General features: G+C 31.0%; 2 protein-coding genes across 7 annotated transcripts; one reads left to right on the top strand and one right to left on the bottom strand.

Moving 5' to 3' along the window:
* Nucleotides 1-1,573: 1,573 nt before the first annotated feature.
* On the bottom strand, nucleotides 1,574-2,788 carry LOC107616309 (F-box/kelch-repeat protein At3g23880-like). Its single transcript, XM_016318285.3, has one exon. It carries the CDS (start codon nucleotides 2,786-2,788, stop codon nucleotides 1,574-1,576), a length of 1,215 nt encoding a protein of 404 aa, XP_016173771.1.
* Nucleotides 2,789-10,898: 8,110 nt separating this feature from the next.
* LOC107618776 (Pseudouridine synthase family protein) lies at nucleotides 10,899-17,577 on the top strand. 6 transcript variants are annotated; one of them, XM_016320927.3, is made up of 15 exons: nucleotides 10,899-11,277; nucleotides 11,610-11,669; nucleotides 11,852-11,945; nucleotides 12,394-12,466; nucleotides 12,707-12,752; nucleotides 12,966-13,076; nucleotides 14,597-14,684; nucleotides 15,220-15,316; nucleotides 15,617-15,677; nucleotides 15,796-15,926; nucleotides 16,168-16,285; nucleotides 16,513-16,636; nucleotides 16,829-16,936; nucleotides 17,019-17,084; nucleotides 17,225-17,577. In XM_016320927.3, the coding sequence occupies exons 1-15, from the start codon at nucleotides 11,212-11,214 to the stop codon at nucleotides 17,314-17,316; spliced, it is 1,335 nt and encodes a 444-aa protein (XP_016176413.1). In that variant the 5' UTR covers nucleotides 10,899-11,211; the 3' UTR covers nucleotides 17,317-17,577. The 6 variants fall into 6 exon arrangements, with proteins under 6 accessions (XP_016176413.1, XP_016176414.1, XP_020966413.1 ...); XM_016320928.3 differs by having other exon boundaries at nucleotides 10,920-11,277; nucleotides 11,855-11,945; XM_021110754.2 differs by lacking the exon at nucleotides 11,610-11,669 and having other exon boundaries at nucleotides 10,920-11,277; nucleotides 11,855-11,945.
* Nucleotides 17,578-17,979: the final 402 nt, after the last annotated feature.

Below are 17,979 nucleotides of genomic sequence, written 5' to 3'. Positions count from 1 at the left end.
ATGATTTTAAGAAAGATAATATTTATATATTACTAAAGTTAAAATTTGTGTATTAATGTTTTAAATTAATTAATAGTAGCAATCTATATTACTATATTATTAGGAGAAAGATATTATTCTAATTTATTACTAATTATACCAAACATAAATTATATTATAAATGTACAAAATTATTTGTTTTTAAATTAGAGAATTAAATTAGTATATTATTAATTTATAATTTATTTTTTAATTTTAAAATGATTATAATTAAATAGATAGACGCTAATTAATGGGTAAATATGTTAGTCTATTAAAAATAAATTTCAAATTGAATTTTATGAATAAAATAATATTTTAAATATTTTTTATTGTTAAAAAATTTGTGATTAATTTGTTTAAGGTAGTTACTTCGACATTTTATTTTTTAATACATTGGGTATGATTTTATTATGATACTCTTTAATATAATATTAACTAATAATTTCTTTCTTAATCTCAAAAATATTATACTTATGGAAGGAACGCGTATATTAATATATGATTATGAGAAAAAAAATATGTATATATTATTTAAGATTAGAATGCATGTAATAATATTTTAAATTAATTAATAATAGAAATATATTTGATTATATTATTAGAAAAAAATGATATTCTAATTTGTTGCTAATTACACTAAATATAAATTATACTACAATTATATATAATTATTTGTTATTAAATCAAAAAATTAAATTATTATATTATTAATTAATAATTTTTTTTTCTAATCTTAAAAGTATTATAATTCTTTTTCAAAAAAAATATTTTTCATAATATTAAACATTTCTAAAATTATTTTATATAAAATTATAAATAGAATACCTTTTCATTATGACTATGAATAATAAATGAAAATAAGATAGAATAATCATTGAATAAAATAGAGATTAGTGGATAAATTTTTGTAACACATAAAATATAAAATATTGAAGGTGTAATTAATATATTATTATTATTATTATTATTATTATTATTATTATTATTATTATTATTATTATTATTATTATAGCATTGTTTGTTATTTGTATAAGTGACAAAAAAATATAAAATTATTTTATTTAAGTTAAATATATTTATGATAATTTTTTTAAAAAATATATTTTAGATATAAATATAAAGAAATAAATATTTTTTATGCATCGCACAGATACAAATACTAGTATTTTCTAAAAAAATATTTTAAAATAAAAAATAATAAGAGAAAATTAGAGAAAAATTAATAAAGAGAGATGATTCTATTGAAAAAAAAGTTAAATTAAGAAGGTTACGAAGAATGAAAATTGAAAGAAAATATAATAAAAAATAAATACTTTAATAGTTTTAAAAAATTTAAATAACTAAAATTATATTATTTGGACATTATGGTCGTCACCACCATCAACAATAACAATAATAACTAAAAAAATTTATTTTATTAGATGGGATCAATTACATAAATCTTACAATCTCATCTTATTCACTTTTCTAACTGAATGATTTACTAATCTTCTAGTTAATAGAGTGAATGAGAAGAAAAGTATATCAAATAAGTAACGGCTATAATCAGCTGTCAATCCCAATAAGCTACTTCACTTGGAAGGCCAAGATGTGAGGGTGAAACCAAGCTTTCATGGAAAACATGAAAGCCCCTAGGAGCTGCTCTCTCACTCATGGGAAATTTTGTCATGCCATCACTTGAGCTGTCAAACAAAGGATAATGTAACCGGTTATGATCATTTGGGTCATACAAAACTAACTTGTAACTTGTAGGAGGAATGGTCAAAACAACACCATTCTCATAGATGTACACCAGGTACAAAGGATAAGGGGGTTCATAATGCTTGAGTTCCACATGTGAGATCACAATCAATTTAGTCCAAGACTCTTGAACTCCATACTCCTTCATTATCCACACATCAAAATGACTTTTCTGATGGTCAACACAAACGCAAAGACATTCCCTCGCCACTTGCAACACAGGCTCGCACACGTTTTCGCCATTCATAAAAGGCAGAAATACTTCACCGAAACTCTCCCTGGCCAAGTCAAAGAAAACTATCATCCAAGAATTGAGAGTGACAGGCACCTTATGAATCCAGTTGAGAGTGCCACTCACGAATTCCCCTTTGCATCGTTGAGGGTAAAATGGGAAATCCGGCATTGTTGACCAAGAATTATTTGCGCCAAACGTCAAAACCATTGGGCTTGTAGGTTCTTGGCGACGTTTCTGAACAAACAACAAGAGCTTGTACCTGTCATGCACATGATCGTAGCCGAAACCGTGATTCACAACTTCTACTCCTCTTTGCTCAATTTCAATCCAATCGGACTCGACTCCGGTGCAAGGGTTCCACAGCCGAACAAAATTACATATAATTTCGAGCAAGCAGAGTAAGCCGTTGCAGGAGCCAAGAATTTCGAGGCAATCTTTCATCTCGAAGCTAACGACAGTCGTAGGGTTTGATGATGGAGATGATGTGTTCTTCAATAATGGCTGTACGGGGAAGAATCCGATATTACAGTCAACGAAATGGCGAGTGGAATAGACCAATCGAGGATTCGTCATGGTTGGATCCGCAATTGAGCGTCGAAAATGGTTTAGGGCAAATCTGGAATTGGAGATTAAGGTTTTCCATGACTTGCAGACGGTCTTGAGTTCCAGAAGGTTCCTCGCCGGAAGCCTGAATAGGATTTCGGCGATGAGATCTTCAGACAGTGTGTTGATTGTGGTGGTGGTTTCGAGTGGATTGCTCTCAGCAATAACTGGGTGCAATGCCGTCGTCATGACGACGCCCAAGGTGTTCTTGAAACGCCGGTGCCGCCGAACTAAGAACACGTCAGGCCGCTGAGGAAATGAGTGAAGAACAACCTTTACAAACTCTTTATTTATAGTTCAAATTTAGGATTTCAATAAATTTATTGGTCAACTTTTATTAATTACAAAGGATTTAGATTGCTTTAAAATGAACGTATATAAGGCTGTGTTTAATATAAGTCAAATTTGCAATAAAGTTTATTACTATTTTTGTCATCTATTTTGGCATATTTGCATTAACTTTCAATAATAATCTAGCATATAATTAATGCAAAAGTTAATGCGGAATTACTAAACACAGTCTTATACAAACTCATTTTAAAGCAATCTAAATCCTTTGTAATTAATGAAAGTTGACCAATAAATTTATTAAAATACTAAATTTGAACTATAAATAAAGAGTTTGTAAAGGTGGTTCTTCACTCACTTCCTCAGCGGCCTGACGTTCTTAGTTCGGCGGCACCGGCGTTTCAAGAACACCTTGGGCGGTCGTCATGACGACGGCATTGCACCCACTTATTGCTGAGGGCAACCCACTCGAAACCACCTCCAAAATCAACACACTGTCTGAAGATCTCATCGCCGAAATACTATTCAGGCTTCCGGCAAGGAACCTTCTGGAACTCAAGACCATCTGCAAGTCATGGAAAACCTTAATCTCCAATTTTAGATTTGTCCTAAATTATATTCTCACATTCAATTTGATGTTGAGACTTATTATATATATTTAATTTATAAAATTGTAAATCTAATCTAATAAAAACAACTTGAAATTAGATCAAATTTTAAAAAAATCATTCAATCCAAATTATACCATAAATAAAATTAATGCTCAACATAAAATTTTAACTAAAAAACAATCTACCATTGTTAAAAGTTAACACAGAGTTACCAATTACCAAAACAGATGACAAAAACAATAATAAACTTAATGCAAATTTGACTTATATTAAATATAGCCTTATACACGTTCATTTCAAAGCAATTCAAATCCTTTTTAATTATTAAAGTTAACCAATAAATTTACTGAAATCCTAAATTTGAACCATAAATAATTAGTTTGTAAACTGTTATTCTTCACCCACTTCTTCAGCAGCAGCTACAGGTGCCATATCATTAACAAGATATGAAAAACTTTATTGATTAGTAAAAAAATAATTCTCCAGTGCTTATAAAATTGTCTATATACAAGTGTTGATATAAATTTAAAAGATGTATAATTTGTAGATACCATAAAACAAAAAAATATCGTAAATAAATTTAATAAGACAATAAGCATAAATTCGCTCAAAAATTTTAGATTTTTTTTTCCTCACCAATCTCAAAATTATCAATTAAGACTTAAGAGACGTATTATACTTTAGAAAAAATTCAATTTAACCAAGTCGTACTATAATATTAAAGAAATAAAAAAAGTACTCAGAAAAAATACTAAAATACAAATAAAAATATTATAAAATTTAAATTTGTATTGTTCTTATTAAAAAAATTAATATAAAATAAATCAAACTTTATTAAAGAGCAAAAAGAATTATAAATTAGTCAAATAAAATAATTGGCATAAACTTCTGTTATATTATTTGATAATCCACTCTCTTTCTAGATTGAATACAAGAAAGAAGAGGGAATTGAATTGGGAATTTTGCTGGTTGAATTATATGAAGAATATTAAAGACACAAAAAAATAAAAAAAAAAATTCAAACAAGAAATACTAGAACACAAATAAAATAAATAAAATAAAATAAGATATAAATAACAACACCGCTTTTATTGATAACTTTTAATCCCTACTCACTGTTTGTTAAAGATCATTGCATAGAATAGAGTCACCAAGTTCTTTTACACCGGTACTATTATCAAATCAATTCACCAATATGATCATAAGCAGTGGAATAAAGCTGCTATTTATTGAGGAAAAGTGCGGCTGAAGCGTTTATTCCACCTAGGTCTATATAATGGACGGATAAAAACTTAAAATAGGCCCATCAAAAAATTTTTTTTCTTAATTTTTGGATAATTTTTAAATAGACAAATTAGTCATAATATATTTTTTGAAAAGTTATAAAAAAAAAACTCAAAATAAGCTCATTTGTCATTTTTATTTTTATATATTAAGAATTTAATTTTGATATAGAATAATATAAAGGTTATTTTGTTAAAGAAAATAAAAAATATTTAATTTAAAAAATTAAACTGATTTTTTTTATTAGAGTAAATTTGTCGTACTAATACAAATTGAACGGTACAAACAATAAGAATGTTTTTTTTAATATTTTTGGTCAATGATATTGGCATTATCAATTTATTATTGTCTTCGTCTAGAAATACATAAAAATACATAAAAATAAACTGTATTTAAAAATGACATTATATTTTATACTTTTGCATTAATTTTTTTAAAGATACGTACTCTTGAAAATCTAAAAAAGGGGATAAAATTATATGTTCAAATTATTTTTTGTTAATTGTGTGCGGTGTACATACTTGCCAAAAATAATAATGTAATAAGAATTGTGCTCTCCAACGCTAAAAAAATAGTTTTTTTTGGTGACTCTAAAAAAAATAGTTATAAAGTTTAAGTAAGGTGACATCATTAAATTTGACATTTAAAATTTACAATTTTTTTTTTAAGTTTGTCCAAACATACAGCAAACTTTATGAAATTTACTAATTTTGAGGAGAGAGACAACAAACTTGTTATCGGTGCAAAAAAAATATTTAGACTCTCTCGCAAATAAAATGTGAGAATGATTTTTTTTATTTTATTACAAAAAAAATCTTGGTATAAAGCAGTTGTACAAGAAAGATTATAATAATTTTGCATATAAAATAGTATAACTTCCTCTAATAGATAATATTATTCTTTCATTATATATTATTTTAAAATTGTTTTTGTAAAAAAATACTTCTATGACTATAAAAGATAAAAAATAGAGATAATTTGGTAAAATAACCTAAAAAATATTTATTTTAACATCGTGTAATTTTTAGAGATAATTTGCTTTTTCATATTATTATTGTATTTTAATTCTCTATTTTATTGTATTTTACATAATAATATTTTATATTTTATTGATTTCAATAGTTTCATCAAATTTATGATTAAATCTTTATATTTTTTTCTAAATTTTTATAATATTTTAATTTTATAATTAAATCATTGTCAGTATAAAATATGTTAGAGTTAATAAAATATTTTTCACAAATTAAAAATATCCACATTTGAGAGCCTAATTAAATTTTGACCACATATTTTTAAAAAGAATATTCTATAAATTTTAATATTTTTTATACAAAAAAAATTTAATTATAAAATTAAAAATAATATAAAAATTTAATTAAAAAATATTTAATTATAAATTTAATAAATTTATAAAAATTAATAAAATAATTAAACCTATAATAATAATTAATATTTAAAAATAATCAATACTAGTCAGATTAAAGTCTATTTTCTATTAAAAAAAAATTTTGTTGTCTATTTCTTTATTCTAACATTTCCCGGCTTTTAGTTAGGGATGACAATACCACCCGAACTCGATCCCGTTCCTACCCGCTTGGAGCGGGTAATTACCCGCCCCGCACCGGGGCGGGTTTTTAGCGGGGCGAGTTCTTGGGAGGGGCGGGGCGGGGTCAGGTTTAGGTAATACCCGCCCCTACCTGCTCCGCTATATATATAATATATATAATTTTAATATATAATATGTATAATATATGTAAAATAATTAGTAAATGATTAATAATATTGTATCATATTTAAATTTTTATTTTAATTTATGTTATGTATGTGATGATAGTTATATAAATTTTGAAATTTAATTTTATTTATTGGATTTTAATAATTATAGGGGCGGGTTAAGGTTTACGCGTTCTATGCGGGTTATTGTACGACGGGGCGAGGTCGGGTAGAGCAAAAAGCCAAAAACTCGCCTCTACCTGCCCCGTTGCCACCCCTACTTTTATCCGTGTAGTTAATAAAAATATAAGAACTAACAGAAAATTAATTTTCATATAATGATATTAGGTGTATATTAAAATTATCTACTAAAATTAATATTTAATATAAAATATACATTAAAACTAAATTAAATTATACATATATTTATATATAATATATATAAATTTATGGTGGATGATTTTTATGTACATATATTTATTATTTTCATATAGAGTAAATTTTGGCTGATTTTACTTTGTTGTGTTGATGACACCATTGAATCTATGAGAGTCCTCTTCTTGTATGGTTGAAATTTAAAAAGACCTATAACAATAAAATTTTAAAGGAATCTATCAATCTCACTTTTTTAAGATTGTGTTTATTTGTGAAACTAAAAATCAATCTCTAGTTTGGTGGAAAGAACAGTTAGAAATTGTGGTTTTAGAGAATGGAAAATAGTGGAACCTAATGGTACGACAAGAGGACTAATATTGACTTGGAAAGAAGGCACTGTGATGCAAGTTATTCCGGCTGATGATTATTATGTCGCTGCAAATGGTAAAGACTCATCCTTTAATGTCTTCTTATATGTTTTCATTTGAGATGCTCAAATCAGATGTAGGCAGTTCAATTCTATGAAATTTCTGGCCTAATTCCGCAAATTGATGAGAAGGCTTTGATTATGTGAGATTTCAACACTATCACTAATCAACAAGAGAAGGAGGGAGGACGTGAGAAATTTTTTTCGTCCATTTCTAACATTAATTTTATTGATGATTGTAATTTCATAAATCTTGGTATGTCTGATAAACTGTTTACGTGGTCTAATCGAAGAAGTGGGACTGAGCTTATAAAGGAACAGTTAGATAGATGTACGACTAATCTTCCTTGGTCTAATTCATATCCTACAACCAGAGTCTTTAGATTATCAGAAAATGGATAAGATTATGCTTCTTTGTTACTAGAATCAAACTTGTAATTGAAAAGAACAAAAAAATTATTTAAATTTCAGGAGTGATGATGTAAATTGGATGATATTAGAGCTTTCATTATTAATGTCTAGAGGTCTGATTTTAAAGGATCAATTATGTATAATCTGGCTCAAAAATTAAAAGTTTATAGACATCGTATTATACAATAATAGCAGCTTAAAAGTCAAATTTCAGAATTGAAATTAATGACATAGAAAGACAAATTGAAGCACAAAAGAGGTTGGTTTTGAAGGAGGGAATATAATGAACTAATTGAACTTGAGCACAAACTTGAAGCAAAAACTTCTATAGAAGAGAGCTATTGAAAGAAAAAATCCAAAATAAAATGATTACAAGCTGGAGGTAGAAAGACAAAGTTCTTTTACCAGAATTTCTAAACTATAATTTGGAGAGCTAGAATTTGAAAATTGGAAAAAAATGATAGTGATTATGTTACAAAAAAGAAAAAGATGTAACATTATTATATAACTTGATGATAATTTAAAATAAAATTAACTTTTATATAAAAGAAAAAGTATTAAATTATCAATTAATGATCTTCTTTTAGTCGCTAAGAAGTCTTTCGTTCAACATCCACTTAAAAAATATTTTTATATAAGTGTATAACATATACATGTATAGAGTGTGAGTTGATCAGATAAATTTAAAGTTCAACTCGCACTCTATCCGATTCGCACAAAAATCCTACTCGTTACGAATCGGGTTGAATACCCACAGGTAGGAAAATGGATCTTCTCAATTTTTTTAACAATTGAGAAAGTAAAATGTACTTTCTTACCATTAATTTTATAGGTGAGATCAACAATAAATATGAAAGAGAGAATAATAAAGGGTTAAAAATCACACTTTACACTCCCAATTTTTTTTAACAATCAATTCTGCTAGGAACCAAGAGGGATTCAGCCAATTCCTACAAACTTTTTAATGGGTTGGACCTCCAACTTTTTAATGGGTTGGACCTCAAAACTCATTTTAATAAAAATAAGTTAATATATATGGATGTTTCTTCTGCTAAGCATCAGAATGTTTCTTTTTCATACTAAATGGATGTTCTTTTATATATTTTTCGAATTTTTTTGTATTGAAAATATGAATGTCTCTATTTCTTTAAGAATTTCATAATTTTTTTTAAAAATTTTATAGATCTTTAATTATTTTTACTAAAATATAACTGTATATTTCTTTTGTTAGGTATTAGGATGATTTTTTTTCATATTAAATGAATATTTTTTTTTATATTTCTTATCCGTGATCCACTACTCCTTTTGGCTAAGATCAAGTGTGTAGTTTGCAGTCTCAAAAATGACGAAGAAACTTGAGAACAAAGCCAAATAGGCATTCTTAGATAACGATTTTGTCCTCGCCATTGATTACTACTCTCCGCCGATTTTTCCTATACTCTGGTGTGTGACTCTCTTTATTCTCATATTACTCTCTCTTCTTTACATCTTAAGGTGCTTGTTTTTCTTTAAGATGGTAAAAACCGAGTTCTTGCACGGAGTTAATTATCTCTTTGCATCATGGATCTCGTGGCTCTTCCTTCTTGAATCGTCACCCTTCATGACACCCAAAACCGTCTCTTACCTGGTGCTGTAGTGGTTGTTCGCGGTCCCTGTGGTGATGCTTGACGTGAAGATCTACGGGCAGTGATTCGAAAGGGAAGAGGTCTTTGTTGACGGTGGCGAATCCGACGAGTCAAATGTCGGTGATAGAAGAGAAGTGGATCGCAGTAGGGAGACAGAGCGGGTCTTACGGTGAGAGAGAGTCTGTGTGTAATTGTTAGAGGTGTGTAGGTTAATGTGAGAGAAAAGAGATGAAAGTTTTTATAAATTTTAATTAGATTTAATTAATCAATTTTAAATTTTAAAATTAATTATTAATATTTTTTTTGGTGACTAAATAGAAAAGAAAGAAAAAAAAAGAGACAAAACCAAATTAATTGGCTAGGGTCATATCTAAATCTATTAGATGTTGAAGCTCACTCCATGGTTGGCTCCAATTCGAATGAATGTCCGCGACAGAAGCAGCTGCTTTAGCCATACAATCTGCAACACTATTTGCAGTCCTCTGAATTAAAAGAATAGAGACTCTCCAATTCCAATTCATAACCTCCTGTATATGCTTTGCCAAATCCCATTCCGGAATATCCTTACCAAGCATTCTTTGGTTTACCAAGAAAAGAACTTCTAAACAATCTGTTTCACAAATAACCTCACGAAATCCACTCTCCCAAGCAAGAAGTAAGCCTTTCCAAATTGCATACAATTCAGCAAAAAGAACACTGCACACTTCGACTTTTCCAGTGCAACCTTTCAACCAACATCCATCAGGATTGCGAATGATACAACCAAAACCAGCATAGCCAGAAGGAGCAAACCAACTAGCATCACAATTCAATTTAACAGAATAAACTGGAGGTGGAACCCAATGCAAACAAAGTGAAGGAGGAGACAGAGATTGATGCATAGCAAAAATAGTGTGAAACTCCCTTACTGAACTACGAATCAAACTCACCACTTTACTAGCACTCCATGAATCATCTATATTAAATAAGTCATGATTCCTGCTTCTCTAAATCCACCAGATGGTCGAAAAGAAAAGAAAAATATTTTCACTCCTTGCACCTCTATAGAGCCAATCATGCAAATTTGAGTTATCTGAATACAGGCCTAAAAGGTTCCAGACCTCCTTGGCACTAGGGCACTCCCGAAGACAATGAAGAATTGATTCAGAACCCTTCTGACACCGATGACAGGTGCTAGATAAAGCTAAACCACGACCCAAACGAAACTCTGCCGTAGGAATAGCATTATGAAGACTGAGCCAAATCAAGAACTTGTACTTCTCAGGAATATGCAGTCGCCATACACACAACCAATTATCATGCTCATTCCAGTCAAACTTTCTTTTGGCTAGCCAACTGTACCCACTCCTAACTGAGTAAAGTCTAGAAGATGCCACACCCCACGACCAACCCGAACTCTCTCCAGCATTCAAATCCGGATTATAAGCATTCAAACGCTGTTTGACATCTTAATTAATTAAGTTGTTTCATTTTTAACTAATTAAAAATTGCTTCCATATATTTTTCTTTTAATAATTGAGAGAATACATTCCCGCCGAATGTTGTCACCCCCCTAAATGAAACGTGTTGACCTTTGATTTCTCAACAAAATAATTTGCAACGATAAGAATTTTCCGAGTGAAAAAATGTCGGTTTACCACTTTACCCATTTTTCATTCAAAGGGGAATTTTCGAAAACGATGTTGTAAATTGTAATTCACAAATTTTCTCAGCTTCTGTTTTCAGTGTGCAGAAATTTGAAACAAAACAAGAAGCGGCGGAGATTGGTTCCCGTTACGGTTTAGGCTTCAGAAACTGCACCAAACCTACACGCTCTGGTTTGGTTTCTTTCGTTTTAATCATTGCCACTATTAACATAACTCTAACTGTGCTTTAAGCATGGCGACGCAACTGAATGGTGGTGACAACAGTGACCTCATAGCCACTTTGCAGGCCAGGGTCAAGGTATTTCCTTTCAACTCCGATTCTATTTTTCAGGAAAATAATATTTCATGAGTGTCATCTCGGATAGATGGAATTCTTTTTGTAGTTTTAGACCCACTTAAGATATCATTGTATTTTGTAGACATTTAGATATGAAAACAGTGAACTGAGCTAAAGGATTTGCTGATATTATGTTATGTTTATTTTTTTATTTTTTTATTTTTTTTTCAATAGTTCTGCTGGGATGAGGGTTTAATCTGGAATTCTGGACTTAGAATCAACATTGCAACTAAATATGTGTGTGTGTGTGTGTGTGTGTGTGTTTTTAACTGATTTGCGGTTTATAAAATCAGGAATTAGAGGCTGAGAATGCAAGGCTGTTATCTCAACTTGCTAATTGTCAAATTCAAGAGGTTAGCTAGTAAATTGTTTCATTTTTTTTTTTAAAGTTTGCTCTTTGTTTAGTCTCCTGGGAAGTTAGAGCTAGTGGCAGTTTTCATGTAGGAAATACTAAACAAAGAGAAGTGATTGCGAAAAAGGAAATCACCTATGAAAAAAAGAATAAAAGTGAGTGAAATTTTGTGTAAATATGAAGCAGGTGGAGAAGAAATTACATGGCACTGATGCTAAAGAAACAAAATCGAGAAAAGGCAACAGGAAATCAGGAGAAAAGATAGAAAATGTGCCAGGTTTCTTTTTCTACATCCTAAGTTTATTTCAAACACATGGCCACCTAGTACACAAGATCAATGAAAGGGATGCACCCAAGGAGTAGCCTGAATGCATTAGTAATTGATTCCATGGCTTGAATGGGTGACCTCAAAGCTCAATGGTTGCTCCAAGGCTTTACTTCTTTTCTTCAAACACATGATGGCTTGAAATTTTTTATAAAAATTAACTTGCAAACTGAAAGCTTCACTTTCTGTTCTTCAGTAAATGCCTCAGCTGTGTTTAATGGACTTAATGAATTCAGCGATTTATTGATTTGTATACATGGTTTGCCCCTTCCACATCACAAGTTGTAGGTTGTAATGAAATTTAAATGACAAAGGACCTAATTTGTTTTTAATCTCATGAGCAAGATGAGTTTAGCAAAACAATTTGGCATTTCGAATTAACTTCTGCATCTTGGTGCAGGCTATAACTCGAGGTTTATGAGTCATCACAGCAAGAGATATGTAGCTTTAAAAGTTATGTACTTTGGAAAAAGGTATATGTATCGTCACTATTACATCTGGCCTTGTTTTTTCTGGACAATTTGCCCATCTTTACTGAAAAGACAGCTGTTTTAATAAGTTGTACATCCTCAGAGCATTGGATGTATAACCTTTGTGTTTTTCCTTCTTCTTATTTCACTTTTTTACCTGTATTCCTTGAATTAGAAACATATAGATTTCATGTGATAATGAATATGAAGGCATTTTAACAGTTTGGTATTGGCTAAATACAGGTACTATGGTTTTGCTTCAGAGGCACAAATGGAACCTACTGTTGAGGTTTGTTATGTTGCAGATACACAAGAAAATAATTCTGAATTTTCTGGGGAAAAAAAATTGATCGAGAACTAACAACAAAACATCCGATGCTCATAAAGATTTTTATTTGTTCTGGATGTACACCATGTGGATAGTTATTTAAAAAAAAAAATATCAGCGTGGCATTGACTGTGCGATTTTATTTTTTATTTAACTTAGAACATTTTTTTGCAGTCTGAAATTTTCAAAGCTTTAGAGAAAACTAGGCTTTTGGTTGGTGACAGGAAGGAGTCACAGTATTCAAGATGTGGTAGAACAGACAAAGGTGTTTCCTCTGTTGGACAAGTAAGTTAATGTTGAAAGGGGGAAGAAGAAAGGGAGTGTGCTTTCTGTTTACTATGACTAATACATTGACGTTTATATGCTATCCTTTGATGTATTTGGCTTGAATGAGATTCACAGATATTTATAGAGTTCATATGTGATTTCTTCTAGGAAACTCCTTTAGCATCTATACAGAGGGACTGAAGAGCTCCTTTCAGTCCTTCACTACTTTGTTTTCCTATCTTTTCCTTTGTCTGATGCCTTTTCATTTTTGGAGGATATCTTACTTTCCCTAGAAACAATGATAGTTTTATCATGCAATCCTTGATAATTCAAATTGTTTGAGTTTTTGTCACAACAACAACGATGCCTTGTCCCATTAGGTGGGGTTCGGCTACATGGATCAAACGAGGCCATTGAACTCTATTATGTATCATGTCTACAGAGAGATCATTTACATGTATATTTCATTTGACCACCTCATGGATAGTTTTCCTAGGTCTTCCTTTGCCTTTCACCCTTTATCCATCTTCCATCTCAGCTACCCTCCTGATTGGATGCTCTGTCGGTCTTCTTCTCACATGTCAAAACCACTTGAGACGCGATTCTACCATATTTTTCACAATAGGTGCTACTCCAACTCTCTCTCTTATATCTTCGTTCCTTATTTTATCCAATCGCATATGACCACTCATCCATCTCAACATCTTCATCTCTGACACACACTTAACTTATGTTTACGCTTCCTTTTGGCTGCCTAACACTTTGTATCATAAAGCATAGCCGGTCTGATAGCAGTGCGATAGAATTTACCTTCTAATTTTAAAGACACTTTTTTGTCACATATAAAACCAAACGCACTCCGCTATTTTGACCAACCTGCTTGGATTTTATGATTTACATCCTGTTCAATTTTTCCATTATCCTGTATAATGCATCCAAGATACTTAAAACTTTTAACGTTTCTCCAATTTTCACCTCTGTATTAGGGTTTTCCCTTCGACGACTGAATTTACATTCTATATATTCCGTTTTGCTACGGCTTATGTGCAGACCATACACTTCTAGAGCTTCTCTTCATAAATCCAACTTTTTATTTAGGTCTTCCATTAACTCTCTCATAAGGATGATATCATCGGCAAAAAACATGCACCATGACACAGGTTCTTGGATATGTTATGTGAGTACTTCCAAGGCTAATGTGAAAATGTATGGACTTAAGGATGATCCCTGGTGTAATTCTATACTAATAGGAAATTTCTTTGTCACACCATCTTGAGTCTTCACACTAGTTGTATCCCCATCGTACATGTCTTTAATTGCACGAATATATGTGATTTTTACTCTTTTCCTTTCCAAAATCTTCCGTAAGACCTTCCTTGGCACCCTATCCGAGTTTTTATTTTTATTTTAAGAGGATGTATCAGCATCAAATTTCTAATTATGATTAAGACTATTATGCTGTTGATTTGTGGATTTATGTGATCTATTAATAACTTGTTACTTTATTGGTTCTCTCATTTGGTAACGTTTTGATGCAGGTGATAGCTCTTTTCCTAAGATCAAACCTCAAGATATCTGGAGCAAATGATGTAGGTTCTGGAGAAATTGCTTTAGAAAGTCAATATGGTTAGCAGAACAATCTTTAGAGCTTACACAAGTAGACATTTAATGGTGGATCTGATATCACCATGAAACAATTTTTTCCATAAAAATTTCCCAGGATTTACTAATTAATACCTTTAGAAATTAAATTTTCAAGTGTTAAGCATACAACCAAACTATATATATCTGACTACAACATCAGTTAAAGTCTTAACATTAACCTTTTATGTGGATGGCATAGGGTTATTTCTATTGGTGTATGAAGTTTGATTTCTTCCCTTCCTCTTACCACCTCTTATTAACATATTTTGTACCCAGCATAGATACCAACCGGATTACTTATTAGGCTGCTTTGTTGTAATAGGTTTGGGTTCAATGCTTTTAGCAGGTTTTCTTTATAATGTTTTTTATGTTATGGGTTTTTGGGAGTTTTCTGATCATTGATGATTGAACCATGCTCTTGACTATTTTGTATAACTATAACAGTTTGACAATTGTACAGATTTCTTTTCCCCCATTTTGTAAAACAAATATATTTTTTTTCTTTTTTAAACTGCAGAAGGGGAAATTGATTATCTGAGGGTGCTCAATCGAGTCCTTCCAAATGATATTCGCATTATGGGCTGGTGTCCTGTTCCAGTCAATTTCCATGCAAGGTTTGTATCTCTAACTTCATTTTCTATATGAATATCAAGTTATACTGAGTTTGAGAGCAACGGGGAACAACTGATTGGGGAAGTAGGTTTGATATGGTTAGGTAAACCATACTATTGTGGTGAAGTTCATACTCTAACAGATTTATTGAATCATGAAGTAGCTGGAATATTTTCATTTACTTACCCTTCAAATTGAAACGGGCTTGCAGTAAATCAAATTTTAAAATATTAAATAATTAAGCTTGATATTTTGAATTATAGTATTTTTTCATCATGTCCCTTGCTTATTTGTGGATGCAGGTTCAGCTGTTTAAGTAGGCAGTATAAATACTTCTTTTGGAAAGAAAATTTGAATATCCTGGTAGGAAAACATTACCCCTTTGCAATCTTTTTAGATATCAAAACCGCCTTTTCTCTGATTCCTATAGACATGTGAAATTGTGAATTTTATACATTTTTCTTTGGTTCATGTCCATTAGGCAATGGAGAGCGCCGGGAAGAAATTGATAGGAGAACATGACTTTAGAAACTTTTGCAAAATGGATGCTGCAAATGTGCACAACTACAGGAGGAATATCACATCACTTGAGATGTCTCCCACAGATGTGAGGTTAAGATTGGTAGACAATTTTTCTGACCCTTATATGTGTTTTTGTTTGTGTGTTTGTGAGTGGATCCTAAGGTTAGGAAAACATAGGATAAAAATCTAAGATGTAGAACAAGCTGAGACTTTTTTGTTGGCAATTGGTAGACCCTATGTAATACGAGGAGAGAACCCTAATTCTGTTTCATTTCAGAATTCAGTGTTTTTGGGCTTGAAGTTTGTGCATCATTTTCATGTTTATCTGCAGGTATGGTGATAATGAACTTTGGGTGATTAAAATCAGAGGCAGTGCTTTCCTATGGCACCAGGTTCGCTGCATGGTTGCTGTTCTATTCATGATTGGCAAAGGCCTGGAATCTCCAAATGTGGGTACCTAAAACTCTCAACTAAATCACTTTAAAATTATGTTTTGCTGTTGCCTTGTTCGTCCTTTAAGTGTGTCCAGTAAAGCCATTCCTGTCAGATGACTGATGGCCGTATGTGTATTATATGACATTTTCCAATTTTACTTGCCGAAGCCAATTTTAGATCCTAGGAATGTTCATCCTTTTTAGTACTTTGAGCTAAACACTTCACTGCTTAAATTTTGTAGGTAATTGATATGCTACTGGACACTACTAGTATCCCAAGGAAACCTCAGTACACCATGGCTTCGGAGGTTCCATTGGTTCTTCAGTCATGTGAATTTGAAGATATTAAGTTTATATGCTCATCAGGTAGTTCTGATTTTTTCCTAGATTACGGAACATGGTGACTTGCTGTTTCACTGGATTCTTCCTAGAAGTCCAGTACCAGTTAGCATATTGGAGATGCATCGTCTTTCAAATTTTTCTTCTTCGCTTGCCTAGTTGTGAATTTTATTTAGAGAAATTTGATACTATCACTTCATTAATTTGTCTCGTATATAGATTCTGGAGAAGCACTGCGTGCACACTTGGTGAACGAATGCCAAAGTTACCAGCTTGAAGCTGCTATCTTTCATGAGGCACTTCTTAATTATGTGCCTTTATCAGAAGGTACAGCAAAATGCATTCCCGAATTAATATCGTATTCCTTGTGTTTACAGTGGTCTAATGCTGATAACTGATCCTTTTCCAGATCAACCTACTCGAGAAATCAAAAAGAAACCTTCACATGTCCCTATTATGTTGCGACCAACTGAGCGTGAGTTTCGGTCACCCATATTTTAAAGTTTGCATAGAAATCTACTCAAATGCATGTGTCTGGAATGTTTATGAATTTAGTTCTTGTAAGCTTCACACCAGATGTTGTTTACTGACTTATTCTTACTGAACTAAATGCAGCATCATATGAAGAGCGCCGCTCCAAATTCAACTCAAAACATGAAGATCATATTCATACTGCTCATCTCAACATTGTAGGCCTTCCTACATAGGTTGTATTATCAAGTGATCACTTTTTTCCTAATTGAAAGTTCTGATGTAGATTGCAATCTTTTTATCTGGGCTATTCAAGCCCCTCCGAGATTTTATTGTGAGCAAAAGAGCCAAAGATAATTAATTATCAATTGTTGATGCAAAATTACTCACCCTAACCTGCTATTTACTTGGATACTAGCACTTTGTTGTATTTAATCTTTCATTCTTGTGAGTAAATGAAATGAGTCAAATGAGATTAACTGAAATGAGTAATGACCTTAACTGAATGCAGGTGAACAACAGTTTGCTTGGTTTTGACACTTTCAGCTTTCAATTTTATGCCGGATCTAATTATATATTTTAGATACTTTTTTAAAAGGTAGCTACTTCCATAAAGACAAAATGATGTTGTAAACTGTTAGATAGTTTAGTCAAATATGTCAAACTATTTAATAGTTCACAATATCTTTTTATATAAAGATGACTTTATTGAAATAATCACCATTTTAAAATTGTCTTTTGATAGTTGATTTATAAATATTTGTATACAAATACCGGAAGAGCTTAGAGTTAGTGTTCAGTTCCTGAGAGGATGCTCAATGTTGAATTTACTTGAAACTTTTATGGAAAATGTTGAATTTACTTGAAACTTTTATGGAAAAAAAACTACAAATTTTGCT

The sequence above is a fragment of the Arachis ipaensis genome, chromosome B9, assembly GCF_059453495.1.
Source record: "Arachis ipaensis isolate K30076 ecotype BB chromosome B9, ASM5945349v1, whole genome shotgun sequence".
In the NCBI taxonomy this organism is placed as follows: Eukaryota; Viridiplantae; Streptophyta; class Magnoliopsida; order Fabales; family Fabaceae; genus Arachis; species Arachis ipaensis.
Note: the sequence above shows the minus strand (reverse complement) of the source record. Positions and strands in the feature narration are given on the sequence as shown.

What these genes read in the sequence shown, in the direction of transcription:
- LOC107616309 (XM_016318285.3), bottom strand. Translation starts at nt 2,788, where the DNA reads ATGACGACGGCATTGCACCCAGTTATTGCTGAGAGCAATCCACTCGAA.
- LOC107618776 (XM_016320927.3), top strand. Translation starts at nt 11,212, where the DNA reads ATGGCGACGCAACTGAATGGTGGTGACAACAGTGACCTCATAGCCACT. An exon ending in TGCTTTAGAAAGTCAATATG is followed by an intron (nt 14,685 to 15,219) that starts GTTAGCAGAACA and finishes TTTAAACTGCAG; the next exon opens with AAGGGGAAATTGATTATCTG. An exon ending in TATGTTGCGACCAACTGAGC is followed by an intron (nt 17,085 to 17,224) that starts GTGAGTTTCGGT and finishes AACTAAATGCAG; the next exon opens with CATCATATGAAGAGCGCCGC.